Source organism: Malaya genurostris, chromosome 3 (genome assembly GCF_030247185.1).
Source record: "Malaya genurostris strain Urasoe2022 chromosome 3, Malgen_1.1, whole genome shotgun sequence".
Taxonomy (NCBI): Eukaryota; Metazoa; Arthropoda; class Insecta; order Diptera; family Culicidae; genus Malaya; species Malaya genurostris.
This window is the reverse complement of record NC_080572.1, coordinates 142,823,793-142,843,109: the sequence shown is the minus strand read 5'-3', so window position 1 is coordinate 142,843,109 and position 19,317 is coordinate 142,823,793. Positions and strand designations below refer to the sequence as shown.

The 19,317-nt window shown below is 41.1% G+C and overlaps 1 protein-coding gene across 15 annotated transcripts in view; it reads right to left on the bottom strand.

Annotated features, from left to right (window-relative positions):
- LOC131437703 (voltage-gated potassium channel subunit beta-2) overlaps window positions 1–19,317 on the bottom strand; it is a 565,459-nt gene that overhangs the window by 223,193 nt on the left and 322,949 nt on the right. For all 15 annotated transcript variants that reach the window (XR_009230813.1, XM_058607211.1, XM_058607208.1 and 12 more), the window contains one exon: window positions 6,182–6,412. Coding sequence is in view for 14 of the 15 variants with exons in the window: in XM_058607211.1 (XP_058463194.1) it covers window positions 6,182–6,412 (231 nt within the window). In the remaining variant the exon portion in view is untranslated. The remainder of the gene's footprint in view (window positions 1–6,181; window positions 6,413–19,317) is intronic.

The window sequence follows — 19,317 nt, the reverse complement described above, 5'->3', positions numbered from 1 at the left end:
CGAACCAGCACAAAGTGAACGACCAGAACTGTGGAATCCTCAGTCTAGGCATCAGAAAAATCTTCGGTACCGGAAACAGTTGATTACTTCACGAAGTGAATAATTTCCGTCAACCAATTTTATACCGTAGCCGTCCCTCTATCCCACACACAAAGCCGTTTTGATCTACATCGAGAGCATTGTCTTTACCCAAGAAGCACAGTTTAAATACCTTTCCCTCTCATCGTATAGTTTGATCTACCTTTCCCTCTCATCGTACTTATACGCTGAATACCGGTTTCACTTTACATGAAGGTGTCAGCGCCGCATCAACCCTCCAAACCTTACTCCCATCCAACATGCTACCCAGGCAAGCACGAATGAATACTACCGCCGCGTCCACCTCGCAAACCATATTTGAATCGATCATATTTTTTTCCAGCACGCACGAATGAACCTCTATGCGGCGCAGAGTACTCAACCTAGAACTCACTTAATCTTCACGAGTCTTTGGGCAAATTAAGAGAAGTGTAGAACTCGCGAGAGTATCTCTACCACTATACTCAGTTGCTAGTACGAGGGGCTCTCTAACTATTTCAGATATTTATCTGTGTAATGTCCACCTTTTCGCACAAATTTCTTCATTTTTGATACGTACAACGCTTCATGATCCAGGTGTGTCAGATGGATGAACGGTTATACAACGTCCGGTTGCTACAAGGGTTAGTTAACATTTTACCCTCAACTTTAAAAATGGACTGGGCGTTTTATCGGAGGGAGAGAGGTGGAAATACGCTGCTAGAGTTCAACGAGTGGCTAGGGCAAATGGTAGAAGTTTTAAGTGGAGTTATTTGACCACAAGGATGGTCCAAACCGCAAAGGATCGAAAAGAAAACCCAAAAAGATGAAACCTTTGTCCATTAACACTTGAAAAAGCCGCTGGAGCAGAATCGCAAAGCATGCATGGCTTGTGCCAAAGACTGCGAAGGGCTCGATATATGTAGTGGTTTCCTAAACTTGTCTCCGAAAGCGCGATGGGAGTTGGTGAACGAGAAGAAGATCTGTCGGAAATGTCTGTTTAAGCATTTTAGATCCTGTGATCGGAGAGTTCCGTGCGATCAGAATGGATGTAGTTTTCTTCATCACCCGTTGCTGCACGATGACAGCAAGCACGGTGGACGTTATCCTAGTAGCTCCTCGCTTGACGTTTCCTGCAACACTCACCATTGTTCTCTTGGAGGAGTTCTCCTGAAGTACATCCGAGTAACCATACACGGAAAAGAGAAATCAATTACCACATACGCCTTTCAACTTCTACATTGATGGAACACAGCTTGTGGGAAGAATTAAACCTCAAGGGTGAAAAGATCCCTCTGTGTATCTCTTGGACTGGTGGTCAAAGTAGATACGAAGAAGATTCAGTAAAGTGTACAGTAGATATAGCCGGCGCGCAAAGCCCAGCTCAACGATTTCGTCTACAGAAGGTGCACACTGTACGAAGTCTAGATCTACCACCCCACAAGTTTTGGGCCATGTTCGGTAGAATAAAACCAGCAACAACTAAGCGAGATAATGTTCACAGCTATCTGCCAGTGTTAGCTGCTGCATTCGACCTTTAAAAACTATTTCGCTTTGGACAGCCTCGGAATACAGCATAATGGGAGGATTCTGTTTCCTAAAGACGACGAGCGAGCGATTATGTTGCTTAAATAAGGTACGAAGACACTAGAGAAAAGTTACGAGACATGTCTTTTGTGGCGGTATGATGATGTTCGATTGCCAGACAGTAAAAAAATGGCTTTGAAGCGTCATCAATGCCTAGAAAAGCGCATGGCACGTGAGCCAGAATTGGCAAAAAGTCTTTATGAGAAAATTCAAGACTATAAGACGAAAAGATATATTCGTCAGCTGTCAGCGCAAGAAGAAATTTCGCACAAGAAACGCTCATGGTATCTGCCGAATCTTCCGGGAGTCAACCTCAACAAACCGGGGAAGCTTAGGATTGTATGGGACGCTGCAGCCAAGGTAGGCCAAATCTCTCTCAACTCATTTCTATTGAAGGGACCTGATCAGATCACGCCACTTCCGGACGTTCTGCAATGGTTCCGCGAATATCGTGTAGCAATATCAGGTGACATCCGAGAGATGTTTCATCAAGTTCAATTCAACAGCGAGGATCAGCAATGCCAAAGATTTATTTGGAATGAAGGAATACCAGGAAAAACTCCGACGGTTTACGTCATGCAGGTAATGACATTCGGTGCAAGCTGCTCTCCTAGCAGCGCACAGTATGTAAAAAACCTAAACGCAGAAGGATTTAAAACCCAGTTTCCGGAAGCAGTTGAGGCAATTTGTAAAGAAACGTACCTTGATGATATGCTATACAGTGTAGAATCAGAAGAAGAGGCAGTATCTCTGGCGAAAAACGTACAATTCATACACTCTGAAGGTGGCTTTGATACTCGAGGGTGGCTTTGAGACTCGAGGGTGGCTGTCGAACTCGGAGATGGTGGAAAGAAAACACGGAGAAGTCAATTTCCATCTGACTCAATTTCTATCAGAGCACGGATGCTTCAGAAAGTATCTTAACTGGTTCGGTCACGCAAACTCCCCATTCTGCTCGGAGTGCATAGACACTGATGAAACACCGGAGTACGTACTTTTCGTCTGTCCTAGATTCACCGAGGTTCGAAACGGGATGCTTGCTATCAGTGGGTACGACACAAACTCAGATAATGTTGTCCAGAGAATATACTGCGACGAAAACATCTGTATCAACAGTGCAATAATTCAGATAGTGTCAACGCTACAGCGCACATGGCGGGAGGACCAAATAGCAGCAGGATAGATGCATCAGTAACGAGCGATTGAGAAGAGGTGCTTTAGCACAGCCCCCCCTGCCGAAGTAATACCTTATGGTAGTCCCGACAGGAAAAGGGGAACGAAGCTTAGGGGGTGTTTTAGTTCGGGTTCGACTCCTACATACCAAGTTCACTTTGTGCAGGTAGCTTGATGATCCGGCGATTTCACCTCCTATAAAAAACACACACACATACATATACAGACATTGCTCAGCTTGGTGAACTGAGTCTAATGGTATATGACACATTTTTACTAGTATATGACCATTTTTACTAGTGATTGCATACCCAAGTAGCACGTTAAGTTGCTGTCCTGTGTTTTTCTACAGATTGTGCAATTTATCAAATTAGTTCATATTACTATTGTAGTAACTGTTGTGTTATGGAAAAAGCGCAATTTTTCTGTGTTGTGCAACATATCTTTAAGTTCTTCCGTTGTCACGAACATTCACAATTATTGTGCAACTGATACAAAAACTTATGCATCGATCCAATTACAAATGCAGCAATTAAATCAGCGAAAAAACAATTGTGAAACTAATGGAAACTACTATGTAATGTAAACAAGAATTGAATTGATGTTTACAAAAACATAGCAAACATAATTTTTAATGAATATGTTTCACATTTGATTTTCAATACAACTACTCGTTACACAAACATGAAAAATATTCTGCACATAAATAAATGGTAATACTACATATTGTAGAATTGATAAAATGTTTTAGTAAATAGAAAATCGACAACGAACTGCAACATGTCTTCGTACTCAGGCGCCTTTGAATGTACGTGTTTGGATGATTGCACATCGATTTCTATGAAAATAACATTATATTCTTTTCAATGAATATGATCGGGAGAATATTTAAAATATGTACAAGAAAGTTATCAAACATTCATACACCTTTTCAGACGATTTTAATCATATTGATGTTTTAATTAATCAGAAAAATCTTGAAATGAATTGTTCTTCGATATTTTCCAATATGGCATCGAGGGTAACAGTGCGTTGAAAAGAAAATGGTTCACCCAACGTAATAATCTATTTTACCTAAATAAATAGAATTATAAACATGTAAATATTGAAAAGAGAAATTTTTGTTTTTAGTTTCATCAAACTAGTTGACTTAAACAACAATACAGTTTAGTAATTCATCTTAGTAACCCGACATTTCTGATACACACTGTAGGTATTATTTTGGTGAGCCCATGTGCTTTAGTTGCATAAACAAGTTGCTTAAGCGGTAATATACAGGGTGATTTTTTAAGAGCTTGAGAACTTTTTTAAACAATAAAACGCATAAAATTTGCAAAATCTCATCGGTTCTTTATTTTAAACGTTAGATTGGTACATGACATTTACTTTTTGAAGATAATTTCATTTAAATGTTGACCGCGGCTGCGTCTTAGGTGGTCCATTCGGAAAGTCCAATTTTGGGCAACTTTTTCGAGCATTTCGGCCGGAATAGCCCGAATTTCTTCGGAAATGTTGTCTTCCAAAGCTGGAATAGTTACTGGCTTATTTCTGTAGACTTTAGACTTGACGTAGCCCCACAAAAAATAGTCTAAAGGCGTCAAATCGCATGATCTTGGTGGCCAACTTACCGGTCCATTTCTTGAGATGAATTGTTCTCCGAAGTTTTCCCTCAAAATGGCCATAGAATCGCGAGCTGTGTGGCATGTAGCGCCATCTTGTTGAAACCACATGTCAACCAAGTTCAGTTCTTCCATTTTTGGCAACAAAAAGTTTGTTAGCATCGAACGATAGCGATCGCCATTCACTGTAACGTTGCGTCCAACAGCATCTTTGAAAAAATACGGTCCAATGATTCCACCAGCGTACAAACCACACCAAACAGTGCATTTTTCGGGATGCATGGGCAGTTCTTGAACGGCTTCTGGTTGCTCTTCACTCCAAATGCGGCAATTTTGCTTATTTACGTAGCCATTCAACCAGAAATGAGCCTCATCGCTGAACAAAATTTGTCGATAAAAAAGCGGATTTTCTGCCAACTTTTCTAGGGCCCATTCACTGATTTGCAAGCGTTGCTCGTTAGTAAGTCTATTCATGATGAAATGTCAGAGCATACTGAGCAAATAATAATGCATGAAAATCATAACCTCAAAAAATCTGAGCAAATACTAATGCATGAAAATCCTAACCTCAAAAAAATCACCTTTTATAACTATGAGAGTAACTATTGATTAACTTAACATTTCGTTCAATATCTTTAAAAAGTGATGTCAGGTCTGTTCATTTTTTCGCGAGATGAAAACCAAATACAAATTATTTGATTTGATTTTTGTTTTCATTACGTATGTAAGGATGTATTTCTGAAACTTTTATGATAATATTCTTATGTCGGCAAGTTTTACGTTCATTTCAAGCAGATAAACCTGGTACAACTTATTTGCAAGTTTCGAATTGTTTTTCTAAAAATGAAGAAAACAGCACACACTGACCTAAAATTTCATGAGGTAGTCAAGACAATGCGGACTCGGCAGCCAAATTGTTTTTACTGCGAGGTTCTTAATTCGGCTCATCATTTTTTTTCCTTGCGGAGAGCATAATTTCGCTAATTTTTCTTCCACAAGAGATTTATAGCAATTTCGACGTATATTATGTCCGATACAATTATGACAGCCATTTGGAAAATGTCTGATAAGTTGAACAATAGTTTTAGTTATTTTGGCGAAGATTCTCTAACTACTAGTGCAACGTGGGCAAGTTGGTGATTTGCTGCACAATTGTTTTAGATATACTTAAAATTGATCTATAGTGATTTTTCTCGGTTTTATCGTAAAACTTAACAGGTATAAGTTGCACAACCGATTTAAATATATTTAAAAATCTTTTTGAACATATATAACATAAAAAAACCAATTACAAAACAATTGTAGAACCTCTTGAAATTTCAATAAGTTACATTTGCTACTTGGGTAACCTTTCTATATGAGAAAGGCAAAAACATCCCTAGTTGTATTCAACCAGGTTTTCAAGTATGCGGAAGAATATATTTGTCGTTAATAAGTCCTATTTTAATTAGGTAAACCGTTACGTTTCTGTAAGCTAAGAAGAAATATTTGCACAATTTACCAAATCAATCCACGAATGAGTGCGATTATCGATTCAGTTTGAATGATGCATGTCAAATTTATTCGCATTCACGTCATCTAGTTATGCCTCCGACACCCATCAATCTTTTCAAATATATATAATGCACAGCGTATTGCGTCACGTGTTTTACCGGATTAGTATTTTTCACATTGTTGGTCGTGATTCCAGAAATAAATTTTTGAGGTTTCTTCCTTCAGCATGCTATTATAATGTTTAAACTAACCTGAATGAGCTTCTGATAAATCAAACAGGTTAATGCCATTGTCAACAGCCAAGCGCAAAATCGATTCAGCTTGTTCTTCTGAAACTCCTGGTGAAAACATTGGCCATGTGCCAAGACCGACGTTAGATACTCTTAGACCACTTTTTCCAATGTTTTTGTAGCGCAATCCAGGAGTTATTGCATTGTTACGCACTGGAAGGATCGGATTGGAACCCAAACTGATGGAGCGCCCTGCAAAAGAATAAGATAAAATTTACCTTTCTTTAACTTTAACATTAACCATTCTAGCATCATTATAGAGTGTACTGTAATGTTTCATTTCATTCATTTATTTTTGTGTTTTATCATCCGATATATGTTTTAATGATTTCCCAATAACTATTGACAAAGAAAATCCAATTTGAATTTGTGTGTTTGTGTGGCACCAGACTTGTCTTCTTTTCATAATCACACACTACAAAAATAACGATAAAACGTCAGATACAAAATACATTTAAAGAGTAAATGAGAAATTTATTATTACATTATTTTTCTCCAGCACACGAGTAAAAAAATTAATAAATATATATATATATATATATATATATATATATATATATATATATATATATATATTTATATATATAAAGAGTCCGCCATGTAAACATGCAATAAAACACAAACGGTTCATCCGATTTCAAAATTTATTTTTTCTTATTAAAGTAGAATCCTTGCGGTTAATTGTGGAATATAATTTCAATCGAATGGCCGCCTCGGTTGGCCTTGCAGTAGGCCATACGGTCGGTCCAGTTTTTTAGTACATTTCGATTGTACGCAGCTTTATTCCAGCTATGGCTGCACGAATGTTGTCCTTCAACGCTTGAATTGTCTCTGGCTTGTCCACATAACACTTATCTTTGACAGCCCCCCCAAAGATAATAGTCTAACGGCGTCAAATCACAGCTCCGAGGCGACCAAATGACATCCGAATTTCGACTGATAACTCGATCTTCGAAGACTGTGCGCAGAAGATCGATCGTAGCGTTGGCTGTGTGGCACGGAGCACCGTCTTGTTGGTACCAAATGATGTCCAAGTTTTTCTCTTCAAATAACGGGAAGAATCAATCGCTAATCATGGCGTGGTAGCGCTCGCCATTGGCCGTGGCGGCGGCTCCTGCCTCATTTTCGAATTGCTTGTGGCAAATTTGGAATATCTCTTTTCGATGGGAGCCAAGGGAAATTAGCTTCATCCTTCTGTGGAACATTCTTACGCGTTGATTGTTTACAGGACGCCTGTTGTCGAATTTTTGTGAACTCAGCACGTTTGGGACACGATTTGCCAGAAGATGGATGGTCGCCGTAACAGTTCACACATATTATTGCGATGTCATCTAGTAGACAATTGTTGGTATTGTAGGGTTTGGCACCGACTTTTCATGTGTCAATTCCTCGCTCCATGTCCGTAGTTCAAGCAGTTCGTGCACTGTGTGACATCCCGATGTACTGGTTTATACTTTTGCCATTCGATGATTATATGAAACAACGATTGGATCGTTTTCAGTTGACTCATGGTGATGGAGCCCTACTCCAGATGAATCTGGTACAGTTGATCTCGATACTTTCGATTGTCCGTGTTGTGTCGTTTCATTTTAAACACCATCACAGGCTTTAGTCCAGCCTCCGACAGTGCCTGCTTTAGTTCGGCTTCAATCATGTCGGGTAGTCCTCGAAGTACAACGGCAATATCGTGTGTGAAGTATTCCGCATTTTGTTTGCTTCAGATAACATTTCACTGGTTTGTAGTGGTTCAAAGCCGGGACAGTTATTTTGTAGTCTTCAGTACATAAACGGATTGTTGTCTGTAGTCATTTGCTGATCAGCATGTGGAAATCCGAGCGTAGACTCGATGGGAAGCTCTTCAGGTAGAAAGGCGGCATTTTTTCCTTCTTCTGCAGTTCCTCCTCGACATCAACTGGCAGATCAGCGTATTTTTTTTACTCAGCAAAGGGTCGTTTACCTGTACATTGCTTGGCTTCAGACGCTTAGCATCCTTTGGATCCTTCTCGGGTCTATGGCGCGTTTTACCTATAGCACGGGTAGGTAGGCAGCGTTATATTATGTTAGTATTGCTGTCGTACTGCTTTACATTGCGACCGATTGAACGACAACGTAGCTCATCCACCGATGCGGTCGGGATCTGGAATCTTTCGTGTTTCTAAGTAAATATCTGCTCCAGCTTCTTAATCTCGAGTTTCAATGTGTTCAAACACGTCATTTCCTATGCCCAGTATTCACTTCACGAAATCCTTCGAATAGAGGACAGTGTATCAAGATGTGTTCAACTGTTACTGGTGTTCTGCAGTTATCACATTGTAGGCGCGGTTCGATGACAAACAAGTGATTGTGGGTTATTCTAGTGTGTCCGGTTCAGAACCGAGATAATATTCGTTGTTCGGTTCTGTTATTCCTGTCTTCCCATTGCATTGTTGTTCCTTTGATTTTTCTAGTGAAGTGGGTGTTTGATTGATACCAAGTGTGTTCCCACGAAGTGTTGATTTGTGCGTTGATCCAGTTTTTGATGTCCTGGCTTGGTAAAATTCTTTTCCATAGCCGACTTGAGATTCCTCGATTAGCTAGTAGGTCAGCTTTTTCATTGCCGAAGATGCCACAATGGCTTGGAATCCAAGCGAAAGTTATATTTTGTCGATTTTCAATTTTAGTTTCGAGTGTTTGTATTAGTGTGTGCTTAGATTTCCCTGACTTTAGAGCCGATAGGGCGCTTGCTGAATCTGATAAGATTAGTGTTTCTCTAATTTCTTCTAGCGGTACCCTATCCACAGCTGTGACCAAGGCTGCTGCTTCGGCTGTGAATACTGAGCATTTACTGTCCAATTTTTTTGACAATGTTCGGTGTTCACTATATACTCCAAAACCTACTCCTTTCTCGGATTTGGAACCGTCCGTGTATAGCTGTGTGTGTCTTGGATACCGGTGTGCTATTAGCTGGTTAAAATTAGCTATAACTTTGGCTGGATTGTCACCAGCTTTAACACGTGTTTTCATTCTCCAGTCGATGTTTGGGCTGGGTGTGGTCCACCTCCTTTCTCTGATGCTGTTTATTTTCGAGATCTTCGGTATACTACAGTTTGCGGTTGAATTCAGAATTTGGTTAGTGGTGTTGTTTAGCCATTGGTGGCTGGTGTTTGTTTTTTTCATGATTGATATTACTCTGTTAGCCAGCACCTGCACTGCTTTGAATGAGAAAGGAAGATTTCCTGACTCTGCCATCACTGACAGAATTGGCGTACTATTTAAGTGTTGATCAGGGTTGTGAAAGCGCCACAAGTTATTTCGATTCCGTATAGGAGTTTAGATGTGATGATACTGTGACCTATTTTTACTATTGTGTTGCGGTTGCAGATTTTGTGTCTGCTACTGATTGTTTTAATCAGTCGTATTCTGCTCTGACAGCTATCTTTGATGCGTTTGAAATGTTGTTGGAAGGAAAGCCGTTGGTCAATGGTAACTCCAAGGATGTCTAGTTTTTCTTTATTTGTAATGGGTATTCCATTTACGATAACAGGTCTTTTTCCTGATTGGTGACGCTTTTCGCAGCAGTGTAGGACTGCGCATTTTTCAATAGCGACGTCGTAGCCTACGTTGTTAGCCCATCGAGCAATGCTTCGGATAGCAGCTTGGAGTTTCATTCTATTCCTGGCAAATGTAGGTCCACTTGTCACTATTAGGATGTCGTCTGCAAATACTAGAATGTTCGTATTTTTTGGAAGGTTTTTAAACGCACCATTCATAGCTACCATGAACAGGGTTACCGAAAGTACCGACCCTTGCGGTAGTCCGTTTTCTTCTGTGTATTGTTGAGATCGTGTGCCGAAAATTGAGACTTGAAAGGTTCTGTCTGAGAGGAAGTTGTGCAGGAACGTGGCTAGACTACCTGTGTGTGTGTGTGTGAGTGTGTATGTGTGTTTGTGTATGTGTGTGTATGTGTCAAATAATCTCACTAGGTTTTCTCGGAGATGGCTGAACCGATTTTGACAAACTTAGATTCAAATGAAAAGTCTCGAGGTCTCATACGGAATTCCTGAATTTCAACCGGATCCGACTTCCGGTTCCGGAATTATAGGGTAAAGTGTGTTCAATATTGTACACCGTCACTTAAACCGGCGAAACAAACAACGTAAAAAAATTTCTAAACTGGTCTTAAAACTACACAAATCGATAGTCATTATCAGTAGGCAACTAAACAAACCGATTCCGGCAATCCTGGTTTCCGGTATCCGGTTCCGGAAGTACCGGAAATAGTGGTCATATATACAAAAATAGATCTCACTCACTTTTCTCAGCGATGGTTTGACCGATTTCCACAAACTTAGATCCCAATGAAAGGTCTTTCGGTCCCATACGGAATTCCTGAATTTCATCCGGATCCGACTTCCGGTTCCGGAATTATAGTGTAAAGTGTGTTCAATATTGTACACCGTCACTTAAACCGGTGAAACAAAAAACGTAAAAAAAATTTTAAACTGGTCTCAAAACTACACAAATCGATAGTCGTTATCAGTAGGCAACTAAACAAACCGATTCCGGCTATCCTGGTTCCCGGTATCCGGTTCCGGAAGTACCGGAAATAGTGGTCATATATACCGAAATAGATCCCACTCACTTTTCTCAGCGATGGTTTGACCGATTCCCACAAACTTAGATTCAAATGAAAGCTCTTCCGGTTCCATACGGAATTCCTGAATTTCATCCGGATCCGACTTCCGGTTCCGGAATTATAGGGTAAAGCGTTTTCAATATTGTACACAGTCACATAAAATATTTTCGGATGCAACAAACATTTAAATCGTAATTTAGAGGGCGTACTAGTAGAATTTGTATGTTATATTAGTTAGTGGCCGTACGAAGCGCCTTTGATTATACCGGTTCTCGGGTTCCGGTACCGGAAGTGCATATAATAGTGAACCCACTTCGTTTTCTTAAGGATGACTTACGCAATCAAAGCACTGTTTTATTCTGTATGTTATGAACAAACAATCTCTTGGTTTCTTTCAAAAATCGAAGAGAAAAATTTTGAATAGAATACCACAATATTATATGTACATGAGAAAGGCATCATTAACATACACCACTAGGTGGATTAAAACAGGTTTTGTATCTAATGTATCAACATAATTTTTGCTACATATCATCAGAAATATAATCACAGTGCATTTTGTTCGACATAGATGAAGTTGGGAATTTTACGAAGTAACGCTTTGCGAAGTAGGTGAAAATAAATGTCTTGAGAAGTGAATACTGGGCATAGGAAATGCCGTGTTTGAACACATTGAAACTCGAGATAAAGCCGTTGGAGAAGATATTTACTTAGAAACACGAATGATTCCAGATCCTGACCGCATCGGTGGATGAGCTAAGTTGTCGTTTAATCGGTCGCAATGTAAAGCAGTACGACATCCATGCTAACGCTGCCTACCTACCCGCGCTATGGATAAAACGCGCCAGAGGATCCGTCCTAGTGCTAGTTGGGACGTTAAACAGAGCAAGCACGATGATCCTCCGGCGAGACAGGGGGTTGTCGTAGGCCTAATAAGTCGCCCGTAAAATATCTATTACGAATAATACAGGAGAGAATACGACCCGGAACAATAGGCATAGACACACGCGACGAAATAAGGACTACGATTGGAAACTTGGAACATGGAATTGCAAGTCGCTAGGTTTCGCAGGCTGCGACAGGATAATATACGACGAACTAAATCCTCGCAGCTTCGACGTCGTAGCGCTTCAGGAGCTTTGTTGGATGGGACAGAAGGTGTGGAAAAGCGGTCATCGAGCGGCTACCTTCTACCAAAGCTGTGGCACAACGAACGAACTGGGAACTGGCTTTATATTGCTGGGCAAGATGCGTCAGCGAGTGATTGGGTGGCAGTCGATCAATGCTAGGATGTGTAAGTTGAGAATTTAAGGCCGTTTTTTCAATTACAGCATCATCAACGTGCACTGCCCACATGCAGGGAGACCCGATGACGAGAAAGAAGCGTTCTACGTGCAGCTGGAACAAGCTCACGCAGAGACGTAAAAATTGTCATCGGTGACATGAATGCCCAGGTAGGAAGGGAGGCAATGTACCGACCGGTAATCGGGCCGAACAGCTTGCATGCCGCATCGAATAACAACGGCCAACTGTGTGTCAACTTCGCGGCTTCCCGAGGAATGCTAGTCAGAAGCACCTTCTTTCCCCGCAAGGATATCCATTTTGATCGACGGAAAATTTTTCTCGGACATCAACAATGTTCGCACCTACCGGTTTAACATCGCGCGGCTCCGGGATGCAGGAGTAGCCCAAGATTACGCGCAGCAGTTGGCAGTGGCACTACCAACGGAAGAGCAGCTTGGTGCAGCTACTCTTGAAGATGGGTGGAGAGACATCCGTTCTGCCATAGGTAGCACTGGATCAGCAACACTAGGTACGGCGGCTCCGAACGTAAGGAACGACTGGTTCGACGACGAATGTGAACAGTTAGTGGCCGAGAAGAATGCAGTTTGGGAGAGCAAGCTGCAACACCGGACGAGAGCAAACGAGGAGCGATATAGACAGTCGCGGAACAGACTAAACTCGGTATCCCGTAGAAAAAAATAGAAGACCGAGATCGCGAAGCGATGAAACAGCTGTTCCGTGCTAATGACACAAGGAAGTTCTACGAGAAGGTGAACCGTTCGCGCAGAGGCCATGTGCCACAGGCCGATATGTGCAAGGACACCAACGGGGATCTTCTTACGAACGACTGTGAGGTGATCGAGAGGTGGCGGCAGTACTTCGACGAGCACCTCAATGGCGATGTGGCGGAATACGAAAGTGGCGGCGCGGTAACAAACTTGGGAACGCGTGCGGAGGACAATAGACTGCCGGTCCCAGACCTCCAAGATGTCGAGGAGGTGGTAAGCCGGTTAAAAAATAATAAGGCCGCTGGCGTTGACCATCTACCAAGCGAGCTACTAAAACACGGTGGTAATGCACTAGTGAAAGCACTGCACTGGGTCGTTACCAAGATCTGGGAGGACGAGATTTTACCGGAGGAATGGATGGATGGAAGGAATCGCGTGTCCCATCTACAAAAAGGGCGATAAGCTGGATTGCTGCAATTACCGCGCGATAACTCTGATGAATGCCGCCTACAAGGTACTCTCCCAAATCTTATGCCGTCGACTTTCACCGATTGCAAACGAATTCGTGGGGCAATATCAGCCAGGATTAATGGGCGTACGCGCTACCACGGACCAAGTGTTCGCCATCCGCCAGGTGTTGCAAAAGTGCCGCGAATACAATGTGCCCACAAATCACTTATTCATCGATTTCAAATCAGCCTACGACATAATCGATCGAAAACAGCTATGGAAAATCATGCACGACCACGGATTCCCGGACAAACGGATACGATTGGTCAAGGCTACGATGGATCGAGTGATGTGCGTTGTTCGAGTATCGGGGATAAACTCGAGTCCCTTCGAAACTCGCAGAGGGCTACGGCAAGGTGATGACCTTTCGTGTCTGCTATTCAACATTGCTTTGGAGGGTGTGATAAGAAGAGCGAGGATAGACACGAGTGGCTCGATTTTCAGGAAGTCCGTCCAGTTACTTTGTTTCGCTGATGATATTGATATTATAGCACGCAACTTTAAGAAGCTGGAAGATACGTACATCGGACTAAAAGCTGAGGCTAAGCGGATCGGACTAGACATCAATGTGTCAAAGACAAAGTACATGAAAGGCAGGGGCTCGAGAGAAGACGAGTTCTGATTGGTGGTGATGAAATCGAAATGGTCGACGAGTTCGTGTGCTTGGGCTCACTGGTGACTGCCGATAATGACACCAGCAGAGAAATTCAGAGACAGTATGTCAGGAAATCGTGCTTTCTTTGGACTGCGCAGGACGCTTCGATCGAACAAAATTCGCCGTCGTGCGAAGTTAACTATCTACAAAACGCTGATTAGACCGGTTATCCTCTACGGGTACGAGTCCTGGACAATGCTTTCGGAGGATCAACGCCCACTAGGTGTTTTTTAGCGGATGGTGTTGCGAACCATCTTCGACGGAGTGCGGATGGAAGACGGTACGTGGAGAAGGCGAATGAACCATGAACTGCACCAGTTGCTGGGAGGACCAACCTTCGTCCAAACGGCCAAGGTCGGGCGGTTACGATGGGCCGGACATGTTGTTAGAATGTCGGAGAACAACCCGGTTAAAATGATTCTCGATAATGATCCGACCGGTATAAGAAGAAGAGGCGCGCAGCGGGCAAGATGGATCGATCAAATTGAGGACGACCTGCGGACCCTTCGCAGCTAAAAAAGGCTGGCGGCGAACAGACGCCTCCTGTATACAGCAGAGACCCGCGAGGTCTACGACTGAAAGAGTAGAGTAAGAGTAAGATCCGAGAAGGATCCAAAGGATGCTAAGCGTCTGAAGCCGAATGGTGTACAGGTAAACGACTTTTTCTGAGTAACAACCTCTACACTGATGTCGAAGAGGAACTGCAGAAGAAGGAAAAAAATGCCACCTTTCTACCTGAAGATCTTCCCATCGACTCTACGCTCGGATTTCCACATGCTGATCAGCAAATGACTACAGGCAACAATCCGTTTATGTACTGAAAGCTACAAAATAACTGTCCCGGTTTTGAACCACTACAAAGCACTGGAATGTTACCAGGCAAAGCAGGCAAAATGCGGAATACTTCACACACGATATTTCCGCCAACGAACCTATGAAGGTTGTACTTCGAGGACTACCCGACATGATGGAAGCCGAACTAAAGCAGGCACTGTCGGAGGCTGGACTAAAGCCTGTGATGGTGTTTAAAATGAAACGACACAACACGGACAATCGAAAGTTCCGAGATCAACTCCATCACTATGAGTCAACCAAAAACGATCCAATCGTTGTTTCATATAATCACCGAATAGCAAAAGTATAAACCAGTACATTGGGATGTCACACAGTGCACGAACTGCTTGAACTACGGACATGGAGCGAGGAATTGACACATGAAAAGTCGGTGCGGGAAATGTGCCGAACACTACAATACCAACGATTGTCTACTAGATGACATCGTAACAATATATGTGAACTGTGACGGCGACCATCCATCTACTAGCAAATCGTGTCCCAAACGTGCTGAGTCACAAAAATTCGACAACAGGCGTCCTGCACACAATCAACGCGCAAGAATGTTCCACAGAAGGATGAAACTAATTTCCCATGGCTTCCATCGAAGAGGGATATTCCAAATTTGCCGCCACTTCCTCACAGCAATCCGAAAGATCGAGCCGCTGGATCACAAAAAGATTATTCCACCGAAATCCCTCCTGGATGGGGCAATAATCAACCACAAACAAAGGATGACTCTGGTGACTTATTCTTTGTTGAACAACTGATCGTCATTTTTGAAACAATGACAACATAACTACGAAACCGCATAATTTGTATTACTGCCATAGTATTTTCAAACACTTTCCGAAAATTACCTACGCTCAATAAAATAACGATTTTAACAAACTTATGCTCGTTTTTAAGCTACTGTCGGGCCATTGATCAAGTTCAAAGATCAAATGGTTGTGACTTTCGGTTCCGGAGATATGATGGTATAAGTAACGTTACCGACAAAACACGTTGTTTTTTTACAAAGCAAGTTTCTTGGAGTTGGCTAAACCGATTTTAACAAGCCTAGGCCTTTTTACTTTTTTTAATATATATAAAAAAATAGGTATAGAATTCGCTCAAACTTTAGAAAAATTTTCCGAGGCCCGGAGGGCCGAATGACACATACCAATCGATTCAGCTCGACGAACTGAGCAAATGTCCGTGTGTGTGTGTGTGTGTCTGTATGCGTGTTGTCAACTAAGAGGTCGAGATCTCAGAGATGGCTGGACCGATTTTGATCAAACTAGTCGCAAATGAAAGGTTTCCCCGTCACCCAGAACCCTATTGAATGGTTTTGAGTTCGGATGTTTACTTTTTGAGTTATACGAAGTTTTATGTCAAAATTTTTAGTTTTTTGACAGTATCTGTCACAATTGACCTTGAAAACAGAATATAATAATAACAGCCATATACCATTCGAATCAGTTCGTCGAGATCAGCAAATGCGTGTGTGACAAATAATTTCACTCAATTTTCTCGGAAAATTTCTTTTCTACAAATTCAGATTCATATGAAAAGTCGCATGCTCCCAAACAAAGTTCCTGAACTATATTTGGTTCCGACCTCTGGTTCCGGAACTACAGGTGATATGTGAAACGAAATCAAAATTATGTAACTCATTTTTCTCGTAGATGGCTGAACCGATCTGAGATTCAAATGAAATCTAAGAATCATCTAAGATTCAAATGAAAAGTTTAAAGACTCTGTAGAACATCTTGCTTTTCAATCAGATCCAACTTCCGGTTTAGAGGATACAGATTTGGATAGTCGATAATCAAATAAACTTTTTTCAGTTTTAGTGGTATTCAGTTTCCGATTCAGAAAGCACCTAAAAATTTTATTCGTGCTATGATTTCTCAAAGATGTCTACACTGATTATCAAACATTTTGAAACAAATGTAAACTATACAGCTACTCAGGTGAATTTATCTGACTTCGGCCATACTGATTTTAGAATTCTGGTTCCAGTATAAAATCGTTTCTCAAAGCTCAATCGTTTTCTCAAAAAAAGCCTAATCGAATTTCAGGAACAAATAAACAATAATAAATATAATAAAAATATAATAAATAAACATATAGTCCCATACAAAATTAATTATTTTTATCCAATTATGACTTCCGATTCTCGAATTACATGATGATGAATTTTGAATATTCAAACCGATATAGAAGATGGCAATCCCGAAAAACTTCAAAGTTGAACTCAAAACTGTTGTAATTTATTCATATGGCCATACGAATCGGTTTGGGTTATGCCGGTTCCTGAATACCGGCTCTGGAAGTACCTTAAATTACCGTAAACTCTAAAGTGGAACTTACTTCGACATATCATGGCATGTTTAATCGATTATCACACTTTTAGATTCAAATTCGATCCGACTCGCAGTTTCGACATCACAGAGTAATGAGAGAGTAAAATCTCAAATTGTCGCTTAAAACAACGGTCATCAAAATAATGTCATGAAAATTTAAACACCAAAGAATATTCATGCAAAAAACACATGCGGATTGATAAAAAAAGCTATCATCTCACTGCTAGGTGGATTAAACACGTTTTTGATATATAAGTGGCATAACCGACAAAACGCGTCGTATTTTTACCGCGGAAGTTTCTCGGAGACGACTGAACCAATTTTAACAAACCTAGGCTCGTTGGAAAGCTATTGTTAGGCCATTGATAAAGTTCAAAGCTCAAATTGCTGTGGCTTTTTTCCGGAAATATGATAGTAACAGTGACGTGCCAATATTTTGGGATTACCTCTAATTTTGTTAAGCGTTAGTGCTCAAAAGTTTAAGCACATCGAAAACAGTCCCCATGCAAAATTCGAACAAAATCGGATATGTGTGCGTTGCCCGAGCGGCGAGAGGGGTATTTCTTTTCGAAGCACTTATAGCACGCACAAATTACTTTTTTTTCTTTATTTTCTTCTAATAATTTTTGCACTTTACTGCCCTATCTTCCCTACAGCACATAACTTTGTGCCTGACCTAACTTCTGCCCTAACTTCTACGGTAATCACTTCTACCGGTTAACCGACGGTCGAACAAGGTTCTAGTTAGAGATGTCCTGCGGCACAAGCCACCTCTAAGTCTAGATGGAATCTATAGTTTGCAGCACCTGCGTAACAAATGCTACACGCTTATAGTCTTTGGGGTGGAGTCCTTCGTCCAGTTAGTACCGTCCTGCGTTACAAGCCGATACTAATTCTGGTCGTCTGGTTAATCTGATTCCCCGCCTGCGGTACAAACAAGGAAGTAGATCGACCAACGGATGCAAAGCGGAAAAAACCAACGACGAGATCCGATGTTCTGGGTCCAACAGTTTAACCAAGAAGCCTCGATAAAATCAAAACCCGACCCTTTTATACTCAAATATATGTACCTAACAAAAACCTATATTTATATATATATGTCTGGTAGACTAACTACCACCTACGTGAATTCACTGCGATCGCGTCGCTTATGTACATAATCAATTAATTCGATCGGTGATACAGTTTTTTTCTGGCTGATGCAATATGTTGAAATAGCCAGCCGTGGGCATTACAATGACTCAACTGTTCTACTGCCTGTACTAGCTAAGATAAAGATTTTTATGGAAAAATTAGGGCTGCTGCAGTTACAATGTAAGTAAATGTAAGAATTACTTCTGTATGATTGATGAATATCGATACATTGTCATCATCGTTATCAGTTATTACTCTACTGGTCTACTGTCTGTACTAGATAAAGATTTCTTTGGAAAAATTAGGGCTGCTGCATGTGTAAGGTTTGTGCCCGTCGGTTAAGGTTCGATCTTGAAAAATTTTCGATCTTGAAAAATCACCATATGGGGGAGTACATGAATTTCCAAAATCGAAAAAAAATTTTGATGTCTAAGGTATTAGAATTGCAAAAGATTTAGTGTCATCTGAATAAAAAACCTATTTTAATCCACCTAGTGGTGTAATGATGCCTTTCTCTAGTGTAATATTGTGGTATTTTATTCAAAAATTTTCTCTTCGATTTTTGAAAGTAATCAAGGGATTGCTTGTGCATTAACTATTATAACATACAGAATGAAACAGTGCTTTGCTCGTGTAGGTCATCTTTAAGAAAACGTAGTGGGTTCACTATTATATGCACTTCCGACACCGGAACCCGGGAACCGGTATAATCGAAGTCGGTTCGTACGGCCACCAACTAACATGACGTACAAACTCTACTAGTTTTTATTCACATTTTGAAGATTGTATACAATTTTGCATCGCACTCTAAACGACGATTTATATATTTGTTGTATTCGAAAATATGCAGTAATTTTTGGTAGGACCGTAAGACCTTTCATTTGACCCTAAGATTAGGAATAACGGTTTTGAGTCAAGTTTACAACATTTTTTACGTTTTTTGTTCCGCCGGTTTAAGTGACGGTGTACAATATTCAACACACTTTACC